Source organism: Pogoniulus pusillus, chromosome 27 (genome assembly GCF_015220805.1).
Source record: "Pogoniulus pusillus isolate bPogPus1 chromosome 27, bPogPus1.pri, whole genome shotgun sequence".
In the NCBI taxonomy this organism is placed as follows: domain Eukaryota; kingdom Metazoa; phylum Chordata; class Aves; order Piciformes; family Lybiidae; genus Pogoniulus; species Pogoniulus pusillus.
In genome coordinates this window covers 7793885-7817100 of record NC_087290.1, presented here as the reverse complement: position 1 = coordinate 7817100, position 23216 = coordinate 7793885, and the positions used below count along the sequence as shown (strand labels likewise).

General features: G+C 43.8%; 1 protein-coding gene across 4 annotated transcripts in view; it reads left to right on the top strand.

Annotated features, from left to right (window-relative positions):
- GOSR1 (golgi SNAP receptor complex member 1) overlaps positions 1–23216 on the top strand; it is a 41322-nt gene that overhangs the window by 7512 nt on the left and 10594 nt on the right. For all 4 annotated transcript variants that reach the window (XM_064166113.1, XM_064166112.1, XM_064166111.1 and 1 more), the window contains exon 7: positions 16748–16777. In XM_064166113.1, the coding sequence (XP_064022183.1) occupies positions 16748–16777 (30 nt within the window). The remainder of the gene's footprint in view (positions 1–16747; positions 16778–23216) is intronic.

The following is a 23216-nucleotide window of genomic DNA, read 5'->3' as shown; positions in this document are numbered from 1 at the left end:
ATAGAAGCAGCAGACAATGTTGGCGAGGAATCAGGGCTTGCAAGATGTTCAAACTTTGTAATTGAGCAGCAGTAAGCTCAGAAATAGATACTGGCAGAGGAAATTATTAGAGAGTTTTGACAGAGAAAGCAGTTAATGAGCTATTAATGCCAAAAAAGCTGTAAAAGCTCACAAAGAGTCCCAAGAAGTCTCCAGGAGCTGGCAGGCTACACCAGACGTGCTCCGAGGAGAAAGTAAGAAGCTTTATCTGAGTCTTGATGATGAATGCTTGCAGTGCAAGAAATGATGGTGCTAGGCTGGCTGATAGGACTGATTGAGGCATTGTCATGAAGACAAACAGTAAAAATTCAAATTTATTTTGAATGTAATTGTGAAGCTTATGGAAAGAGCTTGAAAAATTGAGATGGGAACCTAATCTTTGCAAGTGTGTTATTAGATGCTGCAAGGTATCAAGTAATGCCACGGGAGCAGTGTATTTGGATCAAATACTGGAGTGTTCACATGGTCTTGACCCTGCTTAATTTAGGATATTAAGTACTTTAACCTATTACATATTTACTCCATCATCTGCTAATGGAGGATGTGTGAGCTCTTCCCCTCTGCAGAGTACCAGGCTTGTCTGTGGGCCTTTTTCTTTATGCACTGCCATACGAGGCAGGATGAGCAGAAACTTGAGTTTACTTTTGGCAGCCTTTTCCATGACTGCTCTTTATAAGTGTGCTGGCAGGCTGAGGCAGTATTGTCTGTGGTGGATTTCACTGGGCAGGAAGAAGGGGGACTTTGGAGAGAAGCTGAACCTCTGCTTTTTGCCTAAATTAGCCTTATTTTTCTCTCATGTTTTGAATATCATCTCTTCTGGAGGAAGAAGGAAGGAGAATCTGTTTGTCTTAAATTTGCATGTGTTGGTAATGGTAAAAAAGAGGTGGGGGAAAAGTACAAGATTTTTAGGAGTAAAAGTATCTAAGATCTGTTAAGTGGCAAGGGAACTGCATCAGCTGAAGCACTGCAAGCCCTTGCAGTACACTGCTGCCTGTGAAACTGTGGGGATCAGACATCCATCTGGGTTTGCTTCCCCTGGGTGGGGCTGGCTGCTGTGTCAGTGCTGCTGGCACAGGGATGTTGTGTACTTCCACACTGGGATCATGGTGCTGCTAGGACAGACCTCAAGCTGGGAGAGTGCAGGGCTCTCTGCTGCTGCATTCTGTTGCAGGGACGTTAGAGAAGGCTTATTGTGGGCTGCATTTCAGTACCTGAAGAGGACCTCCAGGAAGGCTGGGGAGGAACCACTCAGAAGGACTAGTAGCCATAGGATGTGGTGCAGTGGTTTGAAACTGGAGCAAGGGAGGTTTAGGTTGGACATTAGGAGGAAGCTCTTTAAAATGAGGGTGGTAAAATACTAGAACAGTTTGCCAAGGATGTGGTTGAGACTCCATCCCTGGAGACATTCAAGATCAGACTTGATGTGGCTCTGAACAGCCTGCTCTAGTTGGAGTCCCTGCTGCCTGCAGGGGGGTTGGACAAGATGGTCTTTGAGGGTCTCTTCCAACTTAGTGCAATCTGTGAATCTGTTATTCTTTTCTCTTTAGCAGAAAATTTTGCTGTTGGTTCAATCAATTTATAAATCAGGTGGTTTGAGTTTTGTTGGGAAAGGAGCTTTGTCTAGAGATGTTCTTGACTGGAGGTGGGAGGAAATTTAAGGATAGTTTTACCTACCACTGGAGAGAAAAATAATAATGGCTACTTTAGGTGTTACATTTCTGATTATAATAATTAAATGAGGCTGGATGATGTCTTGTCAAATATTGATGCCTTCTTCATATTTTTACCTCCTACCTCAGATTTTTTGCACAGGAGATGCTTAAGGAAATAGCAGTTCAGAGAGGTTATGTTTGCAGTTGATTTTTGCTTGCTTGTTTTCTCTGGTCTGTGCCATCCACTAAAGAGGTTTCATCTTTGCTGTTTGTCTGCATCTGTTCAGGGAAATAAACAAGCCATCCTTTTTGTCTAATCCTGGTTTCCATCTAAAGGAAACAATTTTGATGAATGGTTCTAGCTTAGCATTTTCAAATCTGCTTTAAAAGTGCTGCCTCAGAGCAAAGAGTCCTGTCAGCTGGGAAGTTCTGCAGTTATTGATGAGCTATATTCTAGGCTGGCACAGAAAGGACTAAAATGTCTCAGTTTGCAGTAGTGTGTGTGTGAGTGAAAATTGTCCCTATGCCACTGTATGTGATTGATACATCAGGGGGTGCTGATGAATTGTGTAAGAATTGATGAAGGCTTCCAAGTCTTAGATAGAAATTACAGAATTTATTGCCAGTGCTTAATTCCCTGAGGCAATAGATGAAGAGTAGATCACCTGGTGATCACCAGCATGTGCTTTAGGGCATTTGTTCTGTCACTGCAAGGCTGCTGTGAGGCTCCTGTTCAGCTCCAGTGCTTGAAAATCAGGGATTTGTTCTTTTCCAAAGGAAGTGGCTGGTGGTGAAGCAGGTGCCTCTGCTGGTGCAGGTGTCATTAGCTGTGGTTTTAGTTGTTCTCACATGACTTCTAACAGCCTTCCAGTATTTGAAATGGGCTACAGGTGAGCTGGAGAGGGACTCTTTGCAAAGGCTTGTGCGATAGAACAAGGGGTGATAGCTTCAGACTGGAAGAAGCTTGATTTAGATTAGACATTAGGAAGAAATTCTTCATCCTAAGGATGGTGAGATACTGAAATAGGTTGTCCCATGGAAGTGAAGGCTCCAGCCATGAAAGTGTTCAAAGCCTTCATCAACCTGGTTTAATACAAGGTGACTGTGCCCATGGCAGAGGTATTGGAACCTGATCTTTAAAGTCTCTTCCAACCCATTCTGTGTTTCTGTGATGACTGCATGTTCTGGTAAGTGTTGCTATGCAGGCTGTGAGTCTACCCAGCAGAAAAATGTTGAGCTGAGATGGAGTATCAATTGTAAAGTGATGCAGGTAGAGGAGACGAACCTGCTCCAAGTGTTTAGACGATATAGGGACATAAAGCACCCCTAGAGTGTTTTAAAATGTTTGGCACCTGGAGCAGAGAGGGCAGGGGTGCCAGAGTAGGTGGGTGAAAAACTTTGAAGAACAAAAGAAGAGAATAAAGAGATCAAAGGGATGTGTTCTGCCTGTGGAAAAGAGGAAGAAGGGAAGTGAGCAAAAGAAATAATGGGAATCCGCAGCAGTTGTGTAATGTGCCATTAATAATACATACCTGATCTGGGGAGATGATTAGGATAAAACAACCCTCATGCAGTGCTTCACATGTGTGAAGTGCTCTGCAGCACTGAATATTTTTATTACTATTATTATTGCATGTCATTATTCAGCAGAACTATTTCAAATTGCCTCCTGTCATTTGGGCAGAAGTGGCCACATTCAGTAGAGAATAATCACCAGGAAACTGCTCTCAGACTTCCTTCATAATACAGCCCAGATCTTAACAGAGGGAGTGACTCTTTGACTGTTTTTCCTTTCAAGTATTGATGTTCCTTGCAAATTTTCACTTCAGTGCTGATTTGCACAGAGAATTCAGCTCAATAAGGTGCAGGGATGCCTTGCAGGGGTTTTGGTTACAGGTGTGTTCATCTTTTGGGAAAAGCTGCCAGTTTTCTATTGTAATTTCATTTTCATTGGTTATTCCTGTTCTCTGCTCTGCACACCCTGATTTTCATTCACTGTGCTGCTCAGATTCCTGTGGGTTGCAGTGGATCTTCAGGACCAGAGAGCTGCTATAGGCTCCCCTTCCACCCCCTCCCTCACCTCCGGTTGCAGGAGGAGGACACACAGATACCTGGGCAGTACCTGCTCTGGCTGACACAGGGTTCAGCACAGCATCTCCTTCATCTTATCTTGGGAAGAGGGAGACTGCAGGAAAACTAGCTAATTAGAAGCAGCTACATTCACCAGGTTTTTTTTCCTTCCCAAGGTGTTTGGGGAAGCAGCAGGGAGGGAGGAGTGTGATGAGCCTCTTCCCTGGATGTCTGCTGGCTGCCTGCTCTGCAGCCTCAGAACTGCTGAGCTCTGCTTTAGTCAAATCCAGTAAGGGTTGTTTTGGTTGTTGTTTGGGCTTTTTCTTTTAATTGCACAACTTGCCTTTAAATTAAACTCTTTTTTTTTCTCATGTCAAAGCAGAAAGTGGAGTTCTTGCTTTGTTCTCAGTTTTAATACAGATTTTAACTGAAGCAGCACTTGATAGTGAATAACTTGCTTTATAGCAGTTATGAAAATCCAAAGCAGATCAGCTATGGAAGGCTAATATGTGCTGTCCATGGCCTTGGGTTGGGCTGTTTGCTAAGAAGCACCAGATGTGGTGCTGTTTGCTAAGAAGCACCAGATGTGGTGCTGTTTGCCTGCAGCCCTGCTGTACTGTACTAATGGAAGGCTGCAGTGCTTTGTCTATTGAACTGGAAGGTACAGTGCAAGGAGAGACTGAGGAATCTGGGTTAAGATGTTTCTCTGCTGGCCATTAATTGCAGGAGCTCTGGCAGTGATGTGTCATGGCTCTCCCAAGTACTTTTGACTTGTTTTCTTCATTCCTGGAGTAAGGAGGTTTGAGAAGCTCTTGCATTACAGGTGCCTGAATTGGGCTGGCTGCGGTAACTGCCTTCCTGACCGACGTGCCATGGAATATCCACGACATGGACACTTTGGGCAGGGCTGCATGCTCTGAGCAACAGCACAAACAAAATAGTGTTCAAGGAAGGGATTTGAACAAAGAAGGATTTTTGGTATTGCAGCAGCTTACATGAAGCTGCACAACAGCTTGTACTGTAATCCTGTTTCAAAATAGGATTCTATTTTCTCTTTCTGTTCTATCTCCTATCACTGCAGAGCTTTCTTGATCACAGTTATACATCAGTGATTCCTTCTTTTAGCCTTATTTCTGCACGAGATTGAATGGGTTTTATCTCCAAGCTTGCTGGCAGAACCTCTGTCTCTTGAAGACTGGTGGCAGAATGACATAAGGTCATTTCATAAGTAGCTGGATCGACTTTCCTGTAACGGTCTCAGAATGAATCCGAGACTTGGGAATATAATACACTTAACTGCAACACCAGACTGAGCACAGCTTACCTCTTCTTATTTTCATAGTAAATACTACTCAGTGAGGGAGACAGTTCATGTCTTCTGGAATAAAACTGCTTATTTTGTGACTGTAATTACAGGACTGCCTGAGTGAGTTATTGAAGTGGTTTAATGAGAATTTGGGGAGGTTCAAAGCTTGCAGGCAATGAAGGAAGATCCTCTCATGGGTATTGTTATTATTTATAAATAACTTAATAAAAGAATACAAAAATCAGCCAAGCACTTCAGGATTTAAAAGAGGTTTTTTCCCTCTGAAAATAGCTTCAGTTTCATTAAAGTCAACTAGTGCTTTTCAGCTTCCTGTGCTGTGTTTAGGACTTAAAAACCCAAACCTACTCCAAAATGCTAAACCAAAGATAATGTTCACCTCACAAGGTTTCTTTGCTTGCTTTACTTCCAGTTGGATTGCTTTAAAAAGTATTGTAATCAATGATTTCCTTGGCATCGGTGACCGTGTGGTATTTTTATACCTCTATGTCTAAAGTGAATGATGTTTGAAGAAAGATGGGGCAGGGAGGGACACACCAAACAGAAAAGCCATCAAACCCACTCAACACATGCACTAAATGTAGTTTGGGGACTTACTTTGTAGCTTCCAGCATAAAATTGAATAATCCAGGTGACAGAGGGTACTGGCACTAAGAACCTCAAACTCATTGTTTGCTTCTGGTTGGTACAAAATGGAAAGGTTTATGCATGAACTTCCCTGGACTCTTGAGAATGAGGCTACAGAAGCTATCTGAGGTCTTTATCAGTGTCTGCAGAAACTGAAGAAGAAATCCTCACAGCACTAACTATCAACTAACAGAGATTAGCTGATATGTCATGAACAGAGAGTGCTTGGCACTAGAGCTTGGCTCTGGGCTTTATCTTAGAAACAGCTCTGTGCCCTTCATTTGGAGAGAGGAAGAGACACAAACCCACATTTCAGACTTCAGAGCTCTGTCTGCTTCTGAAGTTTCTTGCTCATTTCAGAAATAAACAAGTCAGTGATGCATGTTTTATTTGTTTTTAGCTTTCCTTTCAACACTGTTTCTTAACTAGGACAGCTTCCCCCTCCCCTCACGAGGTCTGTATTGAGATTAGGACTTTAACAAGTGTTGAAATCTTTCTTACATGGGTCAGTTCTGAAAAGTAGGTGCTTCTTTTCAACAGAATCAACAATTGTGGAGTTTCACTGAATTTCTTTTGTGGAATCTGAGAATCACTTAATATTCTAATGTGGCATGTCATTATTTTTTCTGGCAGTGTGGCTGTGTACTTCATTATTCTTTAAGTGCTTGCTTGTTATTTGCTCTTCAAACCTCCAGTAGAAACAGGCTGTTGAATTTCATTTGATGAATAGTAATTACCTCTTCTTTTTTTCTCAGATAGAGAGTGTACCTCTGGAAAGTTCTCACATTACTGAATAAATGTCATTCTCAAGTTTATTTAATGGAAACTCTGCACTAATGCATCAGAATGAGGTTCTCCTCAGTCTTGGCTGCTGAATGGTGACACAGATATCTCACTGTGCTGCTTTACCAGGGGTCTGGAGAAAAGGAGGCTGAAGGGAGCCCTTCATGCTCTCTACAACTATCTTGGAGGAGGTTAGAGCATAAAGGGGCCCAGCCTCTTCTCTTTGGACTAAAGGAAATGGATAGAAACTGCACCAAGGGACATCTAGGCTGAAAGGGTTATCAAACCTTGGAATGGTCTTCCCAGCCCAGTGGGGGAGTCGTCATCCCTGAAAGTGTTTAAATGGCATATGGATCTGGCATTTAGGGTTTAGTGATGGTATATGGTTTAGTGATGACTTTGCAGTGTTGGATCAAGGGTTGGACTGGGTGATCTGTCAGGATCTCTTCCAAGCAGAGGTGTTCTGTGGGTTGGATGTAAAGCAGCAGCTCCCATCTGCTGAGGGTATGTGCTTCCTATCAAACCCATGGTGGGAAGCAGAACTAGATCCAAATCCTCACTCAAGCATGCCATTTCGCTTAGGACCTCTCAGGGACTGTAGTTTTGTTGTCATGTGAAGGATGCAGAGTGCTTTCCTCTCACTTGAGAGACTTGCTTATATTGATTATAGTCACAGTTCTGGAAGGAATGAGTCTTGTTCTGCCTCAGATGAGGAGAGGAAGCCTAAGAAAACATTGAAATTGGGTCAGAAGGAAAAGGTCGAGATCTTCCTCTGTTACTGAATCTCATCCTGCATTTGGATTGTAGGTGGTTTGAAGGTAGTGTGCACTTAAAAAATCTAACCACAGCTGATCTTTCTGTTGTGTAGTTAACTCTGCAGTTTTAAAAATCATTTTCTGAACCTTTAATAAACAGGCAGGTAGAGAGTTGTAACATGAGGTTCTTCAACCACGTCCTGGCTGGAAGCCATATAGCTTTCTACATCTACCAACCCAACCCTCAAAACCACAGCAGGTGAAAATGCTGTTAAGAAGCAGAATAAATTTCTATTGATGGGTATTTTAAGAGTTTCATACTAAATAAAAATTGGGTTGTCATCTGAGGGGTAATTCTCACTTTATGTGAGCATCACTGGAAATTAAACAGATATTAATTACAGTTCCTGATATGATGGGGCTCTTCTACAAGACATTTCCCCCTTGGGTTCTCTTTTCTTGGTTACTTGGGGTTGTGTGAGAAGTAGAACAATTTCTTTTTTTAGCTTTGTCTAGCTGTAGTCAAACCCCACTGAGCTAGAAAAGTGGCACAATCTTTTGTTACAGATTATAAACAGTTTGTGTTTCTTGTGAGCTGTGCATCCACCTTGTTTGGCACCGGATCAGTAATGACAGGTTATCTTGGGAGAGCTTGTTTTCCAGCAGACCACTATTGGACATCAAAGCCTGCCTTGCTTGCTTTTTGAAGGGTTTTCCCTTTGATGGAAGGTATAATCCAAACTGTATGTTTTAAACCAGAGGAAATAACCAACCCAGCCCTCCCACTGAATGCCAGTTGTGCATGCAGCATGTAGGGTCTGAGGAAATGCCGATAGAGTCCATTAGTAGGTTACTGGAATTGTTCTGACAGTTGTGGTTACTGATAATGACTTACAGTAAGGCCTGCCCTTAGTTCATTTGACTTTGTTCCTATGGGTAATATGGAGCAATTATATGGGAGGGTCAATCTATCCAGGAACTTTCCCCATCATGATTAGAAGGCATCTAGAATCCTCTTTTTGGAGCTGGTGGTGCCATCCTGGCATCAAATTTACGCTTACTAAAAGGCAACCAGCTGCTGCACTTCATTTAGAAGGAAGGAGCTGTTCTCATTTTCAGTTTTTGACTGCATTCTTTGACAAAACTCTATACTGCAGGTTACTGAGAAGGCTCTTACTTCATTATAGCTGTGCTTGAAAGGAAGGAGCAGTACTGTTGCTCCCCCTCTTGGGACTCTCAAACGTCAGGCACTCTCCCCAGTAGTCTTTCTGTATGCCAAAGAGCTTTCTTGGCTAACTCGTCTTTTTGCAGAAACAATTCTTTCCCTCTATTGACAGTTCTCAGACGAGTCCATGGAGTTCACTGGAGGTGCAGACTGTAATTTGGAGGTCCAGGAGAAACAATCTGTTGGTGTTCTCTGAAGGTGTATCCTTGTGTTCAGGTGTCTCCCCACAAAGGGAGGAGATCCCTTGGTATTTGCTTACATTAAATCGTTCTTTCAACTTGAGTTAGAACATCCAAGCTTTTCAGTGGTTGTGGTGCAGATGTAGACTGCTTTACAGATGCTAGACAGCTGCAAAGAAAGTAATTATGCTAGCTTATCTTAAAACCCAATTGCTGAAATTGATAAGCTGTCAAAGTATTTACTTAGCTTTAGTATTTACAAAGCTCAGTAATGGAGCTGGGAGTCCACTTCTCAGTGAATTAGTGTCGTAGCATTGCAGGCTGGAGGGAGCAGATTTCACCAGTTTGTTTTTCTGGAAAACCTTTGGCAGGTTCCTCCCTGCAGCAAGAAGCCTGCCTTTTTTTCCCCCCTCGTATGCAAGGTAGATGTCAACCATCTGGAAAAAAATTGAACACTAAATACTGTTGGTTAACTCCTGCCTAGAGCAATGGCTTATGTTCCAGGGCCTTTCATTCTAGATTTAACAAATTGCTTGCATCGATTACGAAGACAGACTGAGAGAGTTTGGGTTATTTAGTCTGGAGAAGGCTCCCAGAAGACCTTATTGTGGCTTTCCAGTATCCAAAGAAAGCTGGGGAGGGACTTTTTAACGTGTCAGGTCTAGGGGAAATGACCCAAAATTACAAGAACTAGAAGTGGGTAGATTCAGAATGGATGTTAGGAGAAAGTTCTTCCCTGTGTGGGTGGTGAGACACTGGCACAGGTTGCCCAGGGAGGTGGTGATCTCGTGTGAGGTGTCCTTGCCCATGCAGGGAGTTTGGATCTGGATGATCTTTGAAGTCCCTTCCAGCCCTGACAATTCTGTGTTTAGAAGCCATGTTATGCTGTTGTATCTTTTTTTCTTCCAATTTTGCAACTATTCCTCCTTCTTACTGGAAGTGATTATTGAGTGTCAGACTCCCCACTACAATTAGCTGCAGAAATAAGCTTATTTACCAGGTTAGAGTAGTTTGTAGGTGTGATGTTGTTAATAAGATAGTGTTTCCTTAGAGCAAATCTATACATTGACTTGGTGCTTCTGTTTTATCATGGTGGGTTTTTTTTAACAGCAGAAGTGTGAAACATTGCATTTCTTTAGCAGCCGCATTAATGCTTTAATTAACATGGGAGGAGAACCCACAGAAGACAGCAGTTTGTGTTGTTGGACCTTTCTCTGCTTTCAGAATGGATTCTGTGGGAACTGTTCATCCTTAAAATATGCATTTCACCTGATATCTCTGGATTAGGTCAGCCAGATCCTGTCATGCTGGAAATGTAAGATGTCTGCTTTATAGGCAAATAAGTTCCCTCTCCTCCCTGTGCTGTTGCATGCTGTGCATTCAGAGCAGGTCCTGCTTCAGCTTTTCAGTTTAAAACACAGGAGCAGTGTCCTCTAGTATAAATTTCCTCTCTTTGTGTGTCTTATACCCTGGGTGTTTTTTTGTGTTGGCAGGCTCTTGTGTTGAGTCTGGGTCAGTAAGTAGGCTTCTGCACCAATTGTTGTCTTCATTAGCAGCTGGAGGAGACTGTCCAGATAGCTAAGCAGCTCCAGTGGAATTCAGTCTTTCTTTGGCACTACATTGAATCAAGTTTGAGACAAAGTCTTATAAAATCTCAAATATCTTGTTTGTTAGCACAGTGTGTTCTGCTTTACACTCTTCTACTTAAGTTTTTAAAGAGCTTAATGATCCCAGGGTTTTAGATGAAGTACAATGATGACAGGCGGAAAACAATTAGTTGGAGCTGGGGTTTTTTTTGTGTGTTCTTTTTTTTTCACTTAGGAAGTTATTATTATGGAAATCACTGACTCAGAAATCTGATTTGCTTCATCAGAATCTGTATTAGAGTATCAGGTATGTTTTGCATTGTTTGCATCCCTCTGGAAGCTCTAGGTTGCTGGTGACTCGGGACTATGAAAATACAAAAGATTATTGCAGGCAGTTGAAAAGAGATGAGATTAGTGATTGATACTGCACTGAGGAAAAGAAGAAAATAAAACTTATTCTTTCTGTAATGAAAGGAAGAAAATAATTACCAAGTGCTATCTTAGTTTTTTCTACAGGATTTTCTCTCAAATTAGTCTGTGTGATATTGCCCTTAATTTCATCTAGAGGGCTTAAAGTGTAGTGAGTTGTGTGCAGTGAGTCTTTCTGCTGTATCTTGTTGCTCTGACAAGCACTTGCATTGGGTGTTGTGCCGGTAAGACAGCAGCAAAAGGTATGGATATGGCAGCAGCCCTGTCCTCACCTAAGCAGTCATCTCTGTTACTGAATTGTAACTGCTGGTATAGAGATATGCTCTAAACCCCCAAAGAACATAAAATGCTGTCCTTAGATGTAAAAGCTTGGTGTGACCATAGAATCACAGAGTGTTAGGGGTTGGAAGTGACTTGGGAAGATCATTCAGTCCAACCCTGCTGCCAGAACAGAAGCACCTAGAGCAGGTCACAAAGGAATTTATGCAGGCAGGGTTTGAATGTCTCCAGTGAAGGAGGCTCCACAACCTCTCTGGGCAGCCTGTTCCAGGGTTTTGTCACCTTCACAGTGAAAATGTTTTTCCTTCTGTTCCTGTAGAGCCTCCTCTGTTCCACTTTGCACTCACTGCCCCCTGTCCTGTCATTGGACATCCCTGAGCAGAGCCTGGCTCTGTCCTCCTCACACCACCCTTCATATCTTTATAAACATGAATGAGGTCTCCCTTCATCCTCCTCTGCTCCAAGCTAAAGAGCCCCAGCTCCCTCAGCCTTTCCTCACAGGGGAAATGTTCCACTCCCTTCAGCATCTTTGTGGCTCTGCACTGGATTCTTTCAAGCAGTTCCCTGAAGTCCTTCTTGAACTGAGGGGCCCAGAACCAAACACAGTATTCCAGATGTGGACTCAGCAGGGCACAGCAGAGGGGGAGAAGAGCTCCTATCGACCAACTAACCACAGCCCTTCTAATACACCTCAGGAAATGATGGGCAGGTTTCTTTGCTGTCCTAGAGACATATTTCACAGGTTGTTTTTTTTTCTCTTTGGATTAATTTACCTGTCTGCATATTTAAATGACAAACTGCACAATCTTTTCTGGAGACAGCAGTTGCACAGAGGCCTGATGAGTTCATATGCATGACTGCTGCTGGATTTGTGCCATTTATTGCAGTAGGTGATTGTCTCAGCATCTCTCTGTGTATCTTTGGTATAGTATTTTGAAGTGGCTTTGTCAAAATGCCATCTGTCTTGACAGGTGAAAGTGCACAGCCACTGAAACAGATGGCAAATCAGATTAATACTGCCCAGCACCATCATTTGCTTGCTTTGGGTGTTCATGAGGTAATGCCCATTGGGTTCTTGTCTTGCTTGAAAAGCACAAGAACGAAGCCAAGGATTTTTTTTTTCAATAGCCTCTTTTTGTACTCTTTGAATATGTAGTTAAGCAAAATTACCTCTTTTGGTGTTCCTGAGAGAGTGAGTGTTGTCCAGCCTGGAGAAGAGAAAGCTCTGGAGAGACGTCATAGCAGCCTTCCAGTATCTGGAGGGGACTACAGGAGAGCTAGGGAGGGACTGTTTATAAAGACTTGTGTTGATAGGACAACAGGGAAAGGTGTTAAACTAGAGCAGGGTAGGTAAAGATTGGACATATGCAAGAAGTTTTTTTACTGTGAAGGTGGTGAGACACTGGAACAGGTTGCCCAGAGAAGTTGTAGATGTATCATCCCTGGAAGTGTTCAAGACCTAGCTGGGAGCTGTCCCTGCCCATGATAGAGGGGTTGGAAGTAGATAATCTTTAAGGTCCTTTCCAACTCAGGCCATTCTGTGTTTCTGTACTTTATCAAACAGTTGCATTGAGTGTTACTCATAATGATGAGAGCAGCTTCTATTTGTGTAAACCAGGTTATTAATAGCCAGAGATCTGCAGGCTTCCCTTGGGTCTCTGAGCCCTGTTGTACTTCATGTTCCTCATCTTCCTGAAGTCTGGCTGTTATTTTCTGTGGGAAACAACTCAAAGTGAGGACTGCACTCTGTATTTGCCAAGAACTTGGGAAGAGCCTCAGAGATGCTGCATGACTACATGCTGCTGCCTTTATAAAAGCTTCTGCTTAAACCCAACTTTTGCAGGCAGCACTAGAAAGAACTTTTGAGGGATTCTGGTGTGCAGATTGTTACCATAAAATATTCCTGCTCACCCTGCCTTTACCAAGCTCTCACCAAATGTCATTTCCTTTTTCTGATGGAGTTTGTTCACCTGCTGGAGGCTTCCAAGTAAAGGCATTTGGAATTCCTCTGAGCCATCAAAAATGATGCTTCTTAGGTATAAGAACATACTGGAAGATGTGTTTAGTAAATCAAGATGCTTGCCAGCTGTTTAAGACTGTCAGAGTTAGTTCAGTCTGCCTCTCCCTGTGCATCAGTCATTCTGAAGTACATTAATGTCCAGCTCATCCTTTTAAACAGTTGGGGTGACCTCCACCTAAGTTGAGAAGCATTGATCTTATCACTTCAGATGCCTATTAAATGCCTTCTGTTGGCATTTACTTTTAACGACTGTGTTTGTTGGGACTGACAGATGTTTATTACTGGGTTTATATGTGTTTATGAACTTCTGCCTGTCATCACTATACAAGTAGCTCTGTTTCTAGGTAGTTTTATAGCCAGTGTAGCCACATGATTTTTATATGTGCATACATACATAAACCCCAAAACGTTCTAATTGAGTCTGAAGCTTTTAAAGACTTTTTTGTGGTTATGTCTCTGCTTAAGTAATAAAACTGCTTAACTACAGCTTTCTCTAGCATAAAAAAGCAGTTAGTGTCTCAGCTTCAAACTGGCAAGTCTAATTTTTTTGTGCTCTGAAAATGTTGGAGAAATCCTAGTTCAGTTGAGGTCTCCGAATGTGTTCAGCTTTCCTGTCATCTTCAGTTCATCAACATGAAAGAACTCTTAATTTCATCAGTTAAATGGAGAAAGAAATGCTAATGCTGGGGATGATTTTTTTTCCCAGAGTAGGATTGTTTTTGTTTCAGTAAGACTGTTCTAGCAATGTTTTGTTCCATGGAAGTGGGGCTGCAGCAGGAGAAGTGTGGCCAGCAGGAGGAGGGAGGTGATTCTACCCTTCTACTCCGCTCTGCTGAGACCCCACCTGGAGTACTGCATCCAGTTCTGGAGCCACTATTACAAGAAGGATGTGGAGATGCTGGAGCCCCAGAGAAGGGCCACAAGCATGATCAGAGAGGGCTGGAACAGCTCTGCTATGAGGACAGACTGAAAGACTTAGGGCTGTTCAGTCTGGAGAAGAGGAGGCTCCCAGGGGACTTTATTGTGGCCTTTCAGTATTTGAAGGGGGCCTACAAAAAGCTGGGGAGGGACTTTTTAGGATATCAAGGAGTGACAGGACTGGAGGGAATGGAAAAGCTGGAGGTGGGGAGATTCAGACTGGATATGAGGAGGAAGCTGTTGAGCATGAGAGTGGCGAGAGCCTGGAATGGGTTGCCCAGGGAGGTGGTTGAGGCCCCATTCCTGGAGGTGTTCAAGGCCAGGCTGGATGAGGCGGTGGCCAGCCTGCTCTAGGGTAGGGTGTCCCTGCCCGTGTCAGGGGGGCTGGAACTGGCTGATCCTTGTGGTCCCTTCCAAACCTGACTGATTCTGTGATTCTATGATTTTAAGTTTTTGCAATGAACTGGGCTTATTGTAAGTTAAAAAACCAAATCCACCCTGTTTAAAAGTGATGCATCCTTGGAATCTGTGCTTGCTTTTCAGGCTGCTTCCTGATGGTTTTGCAGTTTGTGTGATGCATTGCAGAACACATGGCTGTTAGAGACTATCTGTGTGTGAAAGGCACAGTCTCAGCTGAATTTTGTGTCTTTAAGGATCAGCCATTACAGAAATCTTGAGACTGCTTACATCATTTTCTGTAAATAACTCTGGTGGTTTGCTTCTCCACACTGGTGGTAATAAATACCACACAGTGAATGGGAAAAGGGTTTATTTGATTCAGCTGATGGGAATTTTTGGAGTCTGGCTTTGTTTTGGGTTCAGAAAGAAGTGTTCCAGTTCCAGTGTTTCCCGTGTTTGCTGCCCCAGTTGAGTCCCTCTCAACTTGAAATCGGGCAAAACATTTTTAGTGCTCTGTATGCTGGCGCTCTATTTCCAGCCGTGGACTAGACTGAAATAGCAACCTTCGTGTTTTCACCCCTTTTCACAGACAAAGGAGGACGTTCTGTTAGCATCTCCCCCCCCCCCGAGCATCTTACACACGCTGCACAACGTGCTCCTTGGCCGTGCCTCCAGCAGGAGGTGTGTGGGGATCTCCAGAATTTCTGTGGGTAGAAGAAAAGCTCCAAATCAGGCAGCAGCGCTGAGTCGGAGGCAGAACTGTGCTGTGGCAGAGGCTGTTGATACCTTTCCTTCCTGAGGTGGCAAAACGCTTGGCATGAGGAGGATGGCAGATAAAGATGGTCATGCCCTTTCAGTGCCTTTTCATCCTTTTAGGTTGGCAGCAATATATTCTGCTTTAATACAGGAGGCAATACCCAGCACAATGTGAAACTTCTTCCTGTCGGGTTGATTTCCATCTTAACCTGCTAACTCACATTGTCTTCTGCTACTGTGCAAGAGATTGTGTCAATCTGCAGGGATCCATCATGGTTCCTGCACTGTGGGAATTGGGGCTGTGATCATCTCTTCTATGCCACTTATATTTGAGGTTTAGATTCATCCAGTGGTTCGGAGTGAAAGGGACTTTAAAGATCATCTATTTCCAGGCCCTCTGCCATGGGCAGGGACACCTTGAGCTAGCCCAGATTGCTCAAGGTCCTGTCCAGCCTGACCGTGAACACCTCCAGGGAGAGGGCATCCACAGCCTCCCTGGGCAACCTGTTCCAGTGTCTCCACACCCTCACTGTAAAGAATTTCTTCCCAATCTGTCCTCCTCACGCTTCAATCCATTCCCTCTCATCACTCCCAGCCCTTGTAAAAAGTCCCTCCTCTGCTCTCCTGTAGCCCTCTTCAAGTACTAGAAGGCTGCTACAAGGTCTCCCTGGAGCCTTCTTTTCTCCAGGCTGAACAACCTCATCTCCCTGATCCTTAGGGACGGTGCTCTAGCCCTCTGATCATCCTTATGGCCTCCTCTGGGCCTGCTCCAGCAGTTCCATGTTCTGCTTATGCTGGGCACATCAGAACTGGATGCAGTGCTCCAGGTGGGGGTTTCGCGAGAGCAGCGGAATTGTAACAAGGTTCTTTTTTTATGGGACTTCGGAAGTGGCTGTAAGGCAGTGATTAAAACCTGTTCATAAGAAATGGAGCACAGAGTAAGAAAAAGTGCTCAAGTCTTCTGAGTTTCTTGGCATCCTAATCTCACACATCCGTTTTTAACTGATCTGTTCTCTCTGGTGCTGTGTTTTGAGGCTGCTCTTTGCCCAGTGATGCTACGCAGGAACTCAGCATGTGGCAGCAAGGGGAAGGGGCGCAGGCATGGACACGTGTTCTCAAGGTCTTTCTTTTACAGATGGTGTCTTTTCTCTTTCCCATCAGCATCTCTTCTTACCCAGCTAGTATTACTATAGAAAAAACTTGCTTTCTTAACCACTGCAAAGCATAAAGGAGCTCTGGAGAAGTGTTTTGAGGTGTTACTGTCTGGAACCAAATGTCAGCTTTTATTGTTAATTACATTTTTTGAAGAGGTGGACAGGAATTGCCTGGGTTAAAAAGCACTAATTAGGTTCTTCCTTCCCTAATACTCCCTTCCAAGCTGTCCTGGGCACTTGGATGTCAGACTCAGTTGACATTAATTAGCCACAAATCACAGAGCCCCTTCCCCTTTATCTCAGGGCTCTGTGTGCTGTCCTGAGCATCTGCTCTTGCATAGTTAGGAAATGCTGCTCCAGACTGTGCACCTTCTCCAAAGATCCATTATAGATACCAGAGCTGTGTAGTAGCAAAAAAGTGCCAACATCCTGAAGTAAGACATTCTGAGTGCAAGTTGGTGAAGGTTTCTATTATGGCAATCATTGATTCAATCTAAAAATCATACTTAGTGCTTGTTGCTTTTTTTAACTTCATTTTCTTTTGTTTTGCAGCTCAGATCGACTGATAGAAGAAACAATAAGGTAGGAATGAACTTATCCATGTTCATTATTTTCTGTACAATCAGCATTTACATTAACCATGTCTAAAAATAGCAGGCATTTTATTTATACAAGAGTGCTATTACTACCCATGCCATATTACAATGAAGTGGTGGTGGGGTTGGGGTTTTTCTATTCAATGTTAACATAATGGTGTGGCTTAAATATTTCAGTCATCCTAGTTTAGAAAATGTGTGTTTCTATTTAAAGGTGAATAGCCCCTATGAAAACAAAGGGGATGAGTGAGCAGAGTGTATCTCAGGTTGAGCTGTTGAGGGCTGTTCCAGTAGTCAGGCTGCTTCTTTTCACAGTGACACTCTGCTACAACATGATTTTCTGTAACCCGTGTATTCAGCACCCTGGCATGCAGATGATAGAGGTGAAGGCTTTTACCACAAGGCCTTGAGAGCTTCTTGCTGTTGTATAGTTATTTATCAGGGATCTGCTGTAGAGAGTCCATTGGAGAGCTATGAGGGTGGTGAAGGGACTTGAACATGTCTTCTGTAAGAAAGACTGAGGGAACAGGGGCTGTTTAGTCTGGAGAAGAGAAGGCTGAGGGTGGATCTTATTAATGTCTATAAATATCTGAGGGGTGGGTGTCAAGAGAAAGGTGCCAGACTCTTTCGGTGGTGCCCGAATAGGACAAGGAACAACGGGTACAAGCTGCAACACAGGAGGTTCCAGCTCAACATGAGGAGAAAATTCTTTCCTTTGAAGCTGCTGGAGAGCAGGCTGCCCAGAGAGGTTGCTGAGTCTCCTTCTCTGGAAACGCCAATCTCAAGCACAAATCCAGGCTGGGTGGTGAATGGCTGGAGAGCAGCCCTGAGGAAAAGGACCTGGGGAGTCTGGTTGATGGAAAGCTCAGCATGAGCCAGCAGTGTGAGTGCAGCCCAGACAGCAACCCTGTGCTGGGCTGCAGCAAGAGCAGTGTGGCCAGCAGGGCAAGGGAGGGGATTCTGCCTCTTTACTCTGCTCTCCTGAGACTGGAGTCCTGTGTGCAGTTCTGGAACCTCCAATATAAGAAGGATGTGGAACTGTTTGAGTCCAGAGGAGGCCACCAAGATGCTCAGCAGCTCTGCTGTGAGGACAGGCTACAAGAGTTGGGGCTCTTCAGCCTGGAGAAGAGAAGGCTTCAAGGAGACCTTGTAGTAGCCTTCCAGTATCTTGAAGGGGGCCTTCAGGAGGGACTATTTAAAAGGTCTTGTAATGACAGGACAAGGGGTAATGGGTTTAAACTATCAGAGGGGAGATTTAAACTGGCTATTAGGAAGAACTTCTTTCCAGTGAGGGTGGTGAGACACTGGCACAGTTTGGCCAGGGAGGTTGTGGATGCTTCCTCCAGGAGGTGTTCAGGGCCAGATTGGATGAGGCCTTGAGCGAACTGTTCTAGTGGGAGGGGGGTTGGAACTGGATGATCCTTGAGGTCCCTTCCAAACTAAACCATTCTATGATTCCATGACTTTCAAAACTTACCCGGATGAGTTCCTGTGTGGCCTGCCCTAGATGGTCCAGCTTTGACCCAGGGATTGGACCAGATGATCTCTTGAGGTCCCTTCTAACCCCTAGCAGTCTATAATTCTGTGATATTTTTGGGTGTGTGTGTGGGTGTTCTGTGATTTGAATACTTGAGTGATACCTTCTGGAACTGATCTAGAAATTTTTGAACCACAGAATAATAAATTACCTTTTACCCAATTGCCCTTCCCAATCTTCTACTGAACCCTGGGGTTTTGCAAACAAATAATTCAGAGTACCCAACTTAATGGGTTTAAATTTTAGATTATTGCTTTAAAAACAGAACAAAAAGAAGGAAGAAAGCAAGCAAGATATGCTTTCAGATAATGCAAGTACTGGCATAAGTGAGCAAGAAGAGTAATTAGGGGTGCAGCAGGACTCTGTGTCCATTAAGGGCTGGCTAGTTTTAGTACACACAGTAGGCTCAGTCTAATTACCATGGTGGAAGAATGTGTTAAGCCACATCAATGTGCAGTGAGGAACTAGAAGTGATCATTAGAATAATCTGAAAGTGTGGATATTGTTCTCACCACAGCCTCATAAGTCATTTGCCCAACTTAGCACAGTTCCTGTGAGTCTTTGCTTTATTTTGGGTTCTAGTCCTTTCCTGATTAATAATCCTCTCCTTTTCTGCCATTCTTGCAGCACTATTTTTACCCTCTCAAAACCTCAACATTTGTGGTGTCTCTTGTTTGCTGCCACTCTAGTAACCAGAGCATTAAAGAGCATATGGTGATGTATTAAGTTTAATATCCTGCAAAATGACTCCTACTGTATCATTTGTGCTCTCCTGAGCCTCATGGCAATGTGATATCTGAGAAGCTGAAAGTGTGTGTGAGATAAGTGAACCTCTGTGTCGATTCCCCTCTGCAGGGGGATGTAGCCATGGCAAGCTGGATCTCAGGACAGGGCAGCTACCTGATTGTTCACTCTGGTTTCTCCATCACTTTTGGGCCTATTCAGGAGCTCCACAGTGTCATCCATGGCTGGTTTAAAACTGCTGTGGGTCTCATGGCAGTCCCATGGTTGACTACGAATCAGTTGTCTCTGAAGAGGACATCTCATAAATGCTTATAAATGTCTAAAGGGCAAGTGCCAGGAGGATGGAGCAAGCCTCTTCTCCACTGACAGGACAAGGGACAGAGGACACAAACTGAAACACAGAAGGTTCCATGTAAACATAAGGGGAAAAAATCCTTCACTTTGAGGGTGGAAGATCACTAGAGCCAGCCATCCAGAGAGGTTTTGAAGCTGGCTCCTCTGCAGACATTCTAAACCCTCTGGACATGTTCTCGTGTAGGTGAGCCTACTCTAGCAGGTGGATTGGACTCAGTGATCTTCAGGGTTCCCTTCCAACCCTTACTATTCTGTGATTCTGTGAAGTGACTGCTTCTCTTTCAGTAATCCCTGCTGCGTGGCTTGGGCCTTGGTGCTGCTTGCTGAAGGCATTCTTTCTGTGGATGAGTGGACTTTGAGAGGCTGGATTTCAGCTCTTCACGTTGCACCATTTGTTACTTGTAGTAAATGACCTTTTTTATTGAAGTTGTTGCCAAAAATGCTCTAAATTTCTCTTCATAGTAAGAGAGCCTGATTAGTAACTACATTGAGCAGGAAATGTAATTTAATTTGTGTCATCTTAATTCAATTCCAACTCTGTTGTAAGCAGGGAGAATCTTCTGTTGACTCTCTCTCTTGTCATCCCTAGTAATTGCAAGTATTCAGGGATGATATTAATTGCTGGTAAACCCTGCTGCATTTTAAGTGATTCTTCCAGATGGAAATTTACCCAGATTCTGATTATAAATTGCTTTTATCTGTTGTAAACCAAATGAAAGGGGAAATTGTGCAGGGGGAGCTGCTTGAATGCAAATTCCTTGAGTGAAGTGAGATGTAATTAGCTTATTCTGGCTACTGATACAGCTCTGGCTTCAAGGTTTACATCTGCTGTAGTTCATTACTCATTATTTGGGTGTAATTCAGGAAGCCAAGAAATAATTTCTGATATTTTTTTAGGGGTTGTTATGAATTCTGAATACTGGAAAGCATTTTTCTGTGCATGTAGAGGTTTTTGGTGACAAGCTGCCTACTAGTGACCTCAGTGCCAGGGTCTCCATAGGAGCTCAGCATCCAGTTCTGGTGCCCCCAGCATAAAGACATCCAACTGCTGGAGTGGGTCCAAGGGAAGGCAGAAGGATGATCAGAGGACTGGAGCACATTCCCTATGGGGCAAGCTGAGTGAGCCTTGAGGAAAGAGGCTCTGGAGAGACCTTAGAGTAGCATTCTAGTAGCTGAAAAGGGCCTGCAAGAATGCTGGGGAGAGTCTTTTTACAAGGGTTTGTAGTGACAGAATGCAAAGGAATGGATTGAAGGCTTGAGGAAGGCAGGTTTAGACTGGAGATTAGGAAGAAATTCTTTACAGTGAGGGTGGTGAGACACTGGAAAAAGGTTGTCCAGGGAGGATGTGGATGCCCCCTTCTGGAGGTGTTCAAGGCCAGACTGGATGAAGATTTGAGCACCATGGGCTAGTGCAAGGTGTCACTGCCCATGGCGTGGGCCTTGGAGCTAGGTGAACTTTAAGGTCCTCTCCAAGCCAAACCATTCTATGAATCTATGACTGCAAAACCTTCACTCTGACTTTCTGTAGAGCACTGAAGATGATGTTGAAATACTGGAATGTGTCCAGAGAAGGGCAACGAAGCTGGTGAGGGGCCTGGAGCACAGCCCTGTGAGGAGAGGCTGAGGGAGCTGGGGGTGTGCAGCCTGCAGCAGAGGAGGCTCAGGGGTGACCTCATTGCTGTCTACAACCACCTGAAGGGAGGCTGTAGCCAAGTGGAGTTGGTCTCTTCTTCCAAGCAACCAGCAACAGAACAAGGGGACACAGTCTCAGGTTGTGCCAGGGCAGGTCCAGGCTGGATGTTAGGAGGAAGTTCTTCACAGAGAGAGTGATTGGTGTTGGAATGGGCTGCCCAGGGAGGTGGTGCAGTTGCTGTCCCCAGAGATGTTCAAGCAAAGCCTGGCTGAGGCACTTAGTGGCATGGTCTGGTTAATTGGTTAGGGCTGGGTGCTAGGTTGGACTGGCTGAGCTTGGAGGTCTCTGCCAACCTGGTTGATTCTATGATTCTGTGAACTCTTCCTGCCTGAGTTCACTCCACGGGAGGAAGGTGAGGGAGGGTACCTGTGCCCCTAAGCTGAAGCAATGCTGCACCTGAAGCGATGAGCGGGGCTGTTCACTCCAGGTGTTTTGTTAGTACTAAACTTCTAATCAATCTTTAAATGAAATGACGTGAGCTGGGTTCTTACTGCAGCAGATTTCTTTGCAGAAACGAGTGGGATGTGCTACTTTGTACTGCAGTTCTTTTGGAACAGTGTTGGCTCCTCTTGGCCAGATTTAAACATAAGCAGAGAGTTTTGTTTAATATGTTTGGTGTTCTCGGGTTTTCATTTTCAAACATTAGCACTTCTCCAAAATAGCAAACCATTTATTTCTTGTTTTCCAACAACTTACACTTTTAGCTTGGCTCAGTTTGAGTTATTTCTTTCTTTCTTTTTTTTTACAGTTTTACTTGTGCAGTGTGAGAAGTTCTTAGGGTTTTATTGTAATGTTGTTCCTGAAGCCTGTTCAGGCTGATTGTATATTGACAGATGAGACTGCTTCACTGAAGCCAAACTAAAACCATAGGTTTAATTTACAATGAAATCATCTACAGATGAATTGATTGTATTTCTTTAAGTTATTAGGATTTAATAAAAGGGAACAATTCACTTGCATTGAATCTTGACTTGGCAGAATGGAAAGAAATGAGCTAGATTTTAAGTCTTAGTTCTTTTCAGAGTGATTAGGCAAAATAATTTCTGAGGAAATGCTTCTTTTGTTCTCCTCTTAGGCTTCACCAAAAGACACAATAGGCAAAAGTAACTTGAAAGGTGATGTGTGTGTGCATATATACACACTCACATGTACATTTATAGAAGTGAATATATATATGTGTGTGTGTGTTATCACAAAGACTAAATGATGTGGGCAGAATCTTGGCCAATTGAAATCTAGAGCCTGCATTTCTATGCAGAGTCACAGAGTCCATTCCCTTAATCATAGGTGTTGTCATGAATTCAAATGAGCCAGTATGATTCATGGAGTACAAAATGAAGCAGGAGTTCCAGGCATACATTAATTATTTGATTCTTTAAAAACATGGCTTCTTCCTTTAGAGCTTTGTTCTAGTTCTCCATCAGTGTTTTGACTGAGCTGTCCCAATGGATGAAGCAAGGAGTTGTTTTTTTTTATAGTTCTGTTGCTGATCCTCTGTATCTGTATAGCTGCAGTGTGGGATGAAAACACCTCGTAGCTTCAGGTAAAAACACTTTGCCCCCAGGTCAAGCAGCATTAGAAAGTGTATCTCTGCAGCTTGGACTTGGCTTGACTGATAGTGGCTGGGAGTGTTTTACTCTGTACTTTTTCATGCCCATGAAAACTGCAAACCATATACAAGTATTGGTGGTTTTGCTTTGGAAGAGCATCCCCACAGCACTACTGAACATTCAAGCACAAACCAGAAATGGAGAGGGAAGAGCCGAATTTGAGCTGATAATGATGATTTGTGGAAGGGATGGGTGGGCTGCTTGATGCGTGTGGCCTTGTTGGCATCTCCAGCTTTGGGCTGTATGCCTCAGTCCCTGGGTTAGCAGAGACAGTGCTGTGCTAGCTGCTGGCTCTGCTCAAGGAGTCCATCCCTGAATCTTTGGCTCTGTCTGGCTCTGTGCCTTGGGTTTATGTGCTGGGGTTTAGTAACAGCATGAAATTACTTATTCTGTGCTCATGGTGCAGGACCTGCTTTTTGCACACTCACCTTGTGCTCTGCTTCTGGCCAACAGTTGCCCTCCCCTGGTTTAAAAAGCAGATTGGTTT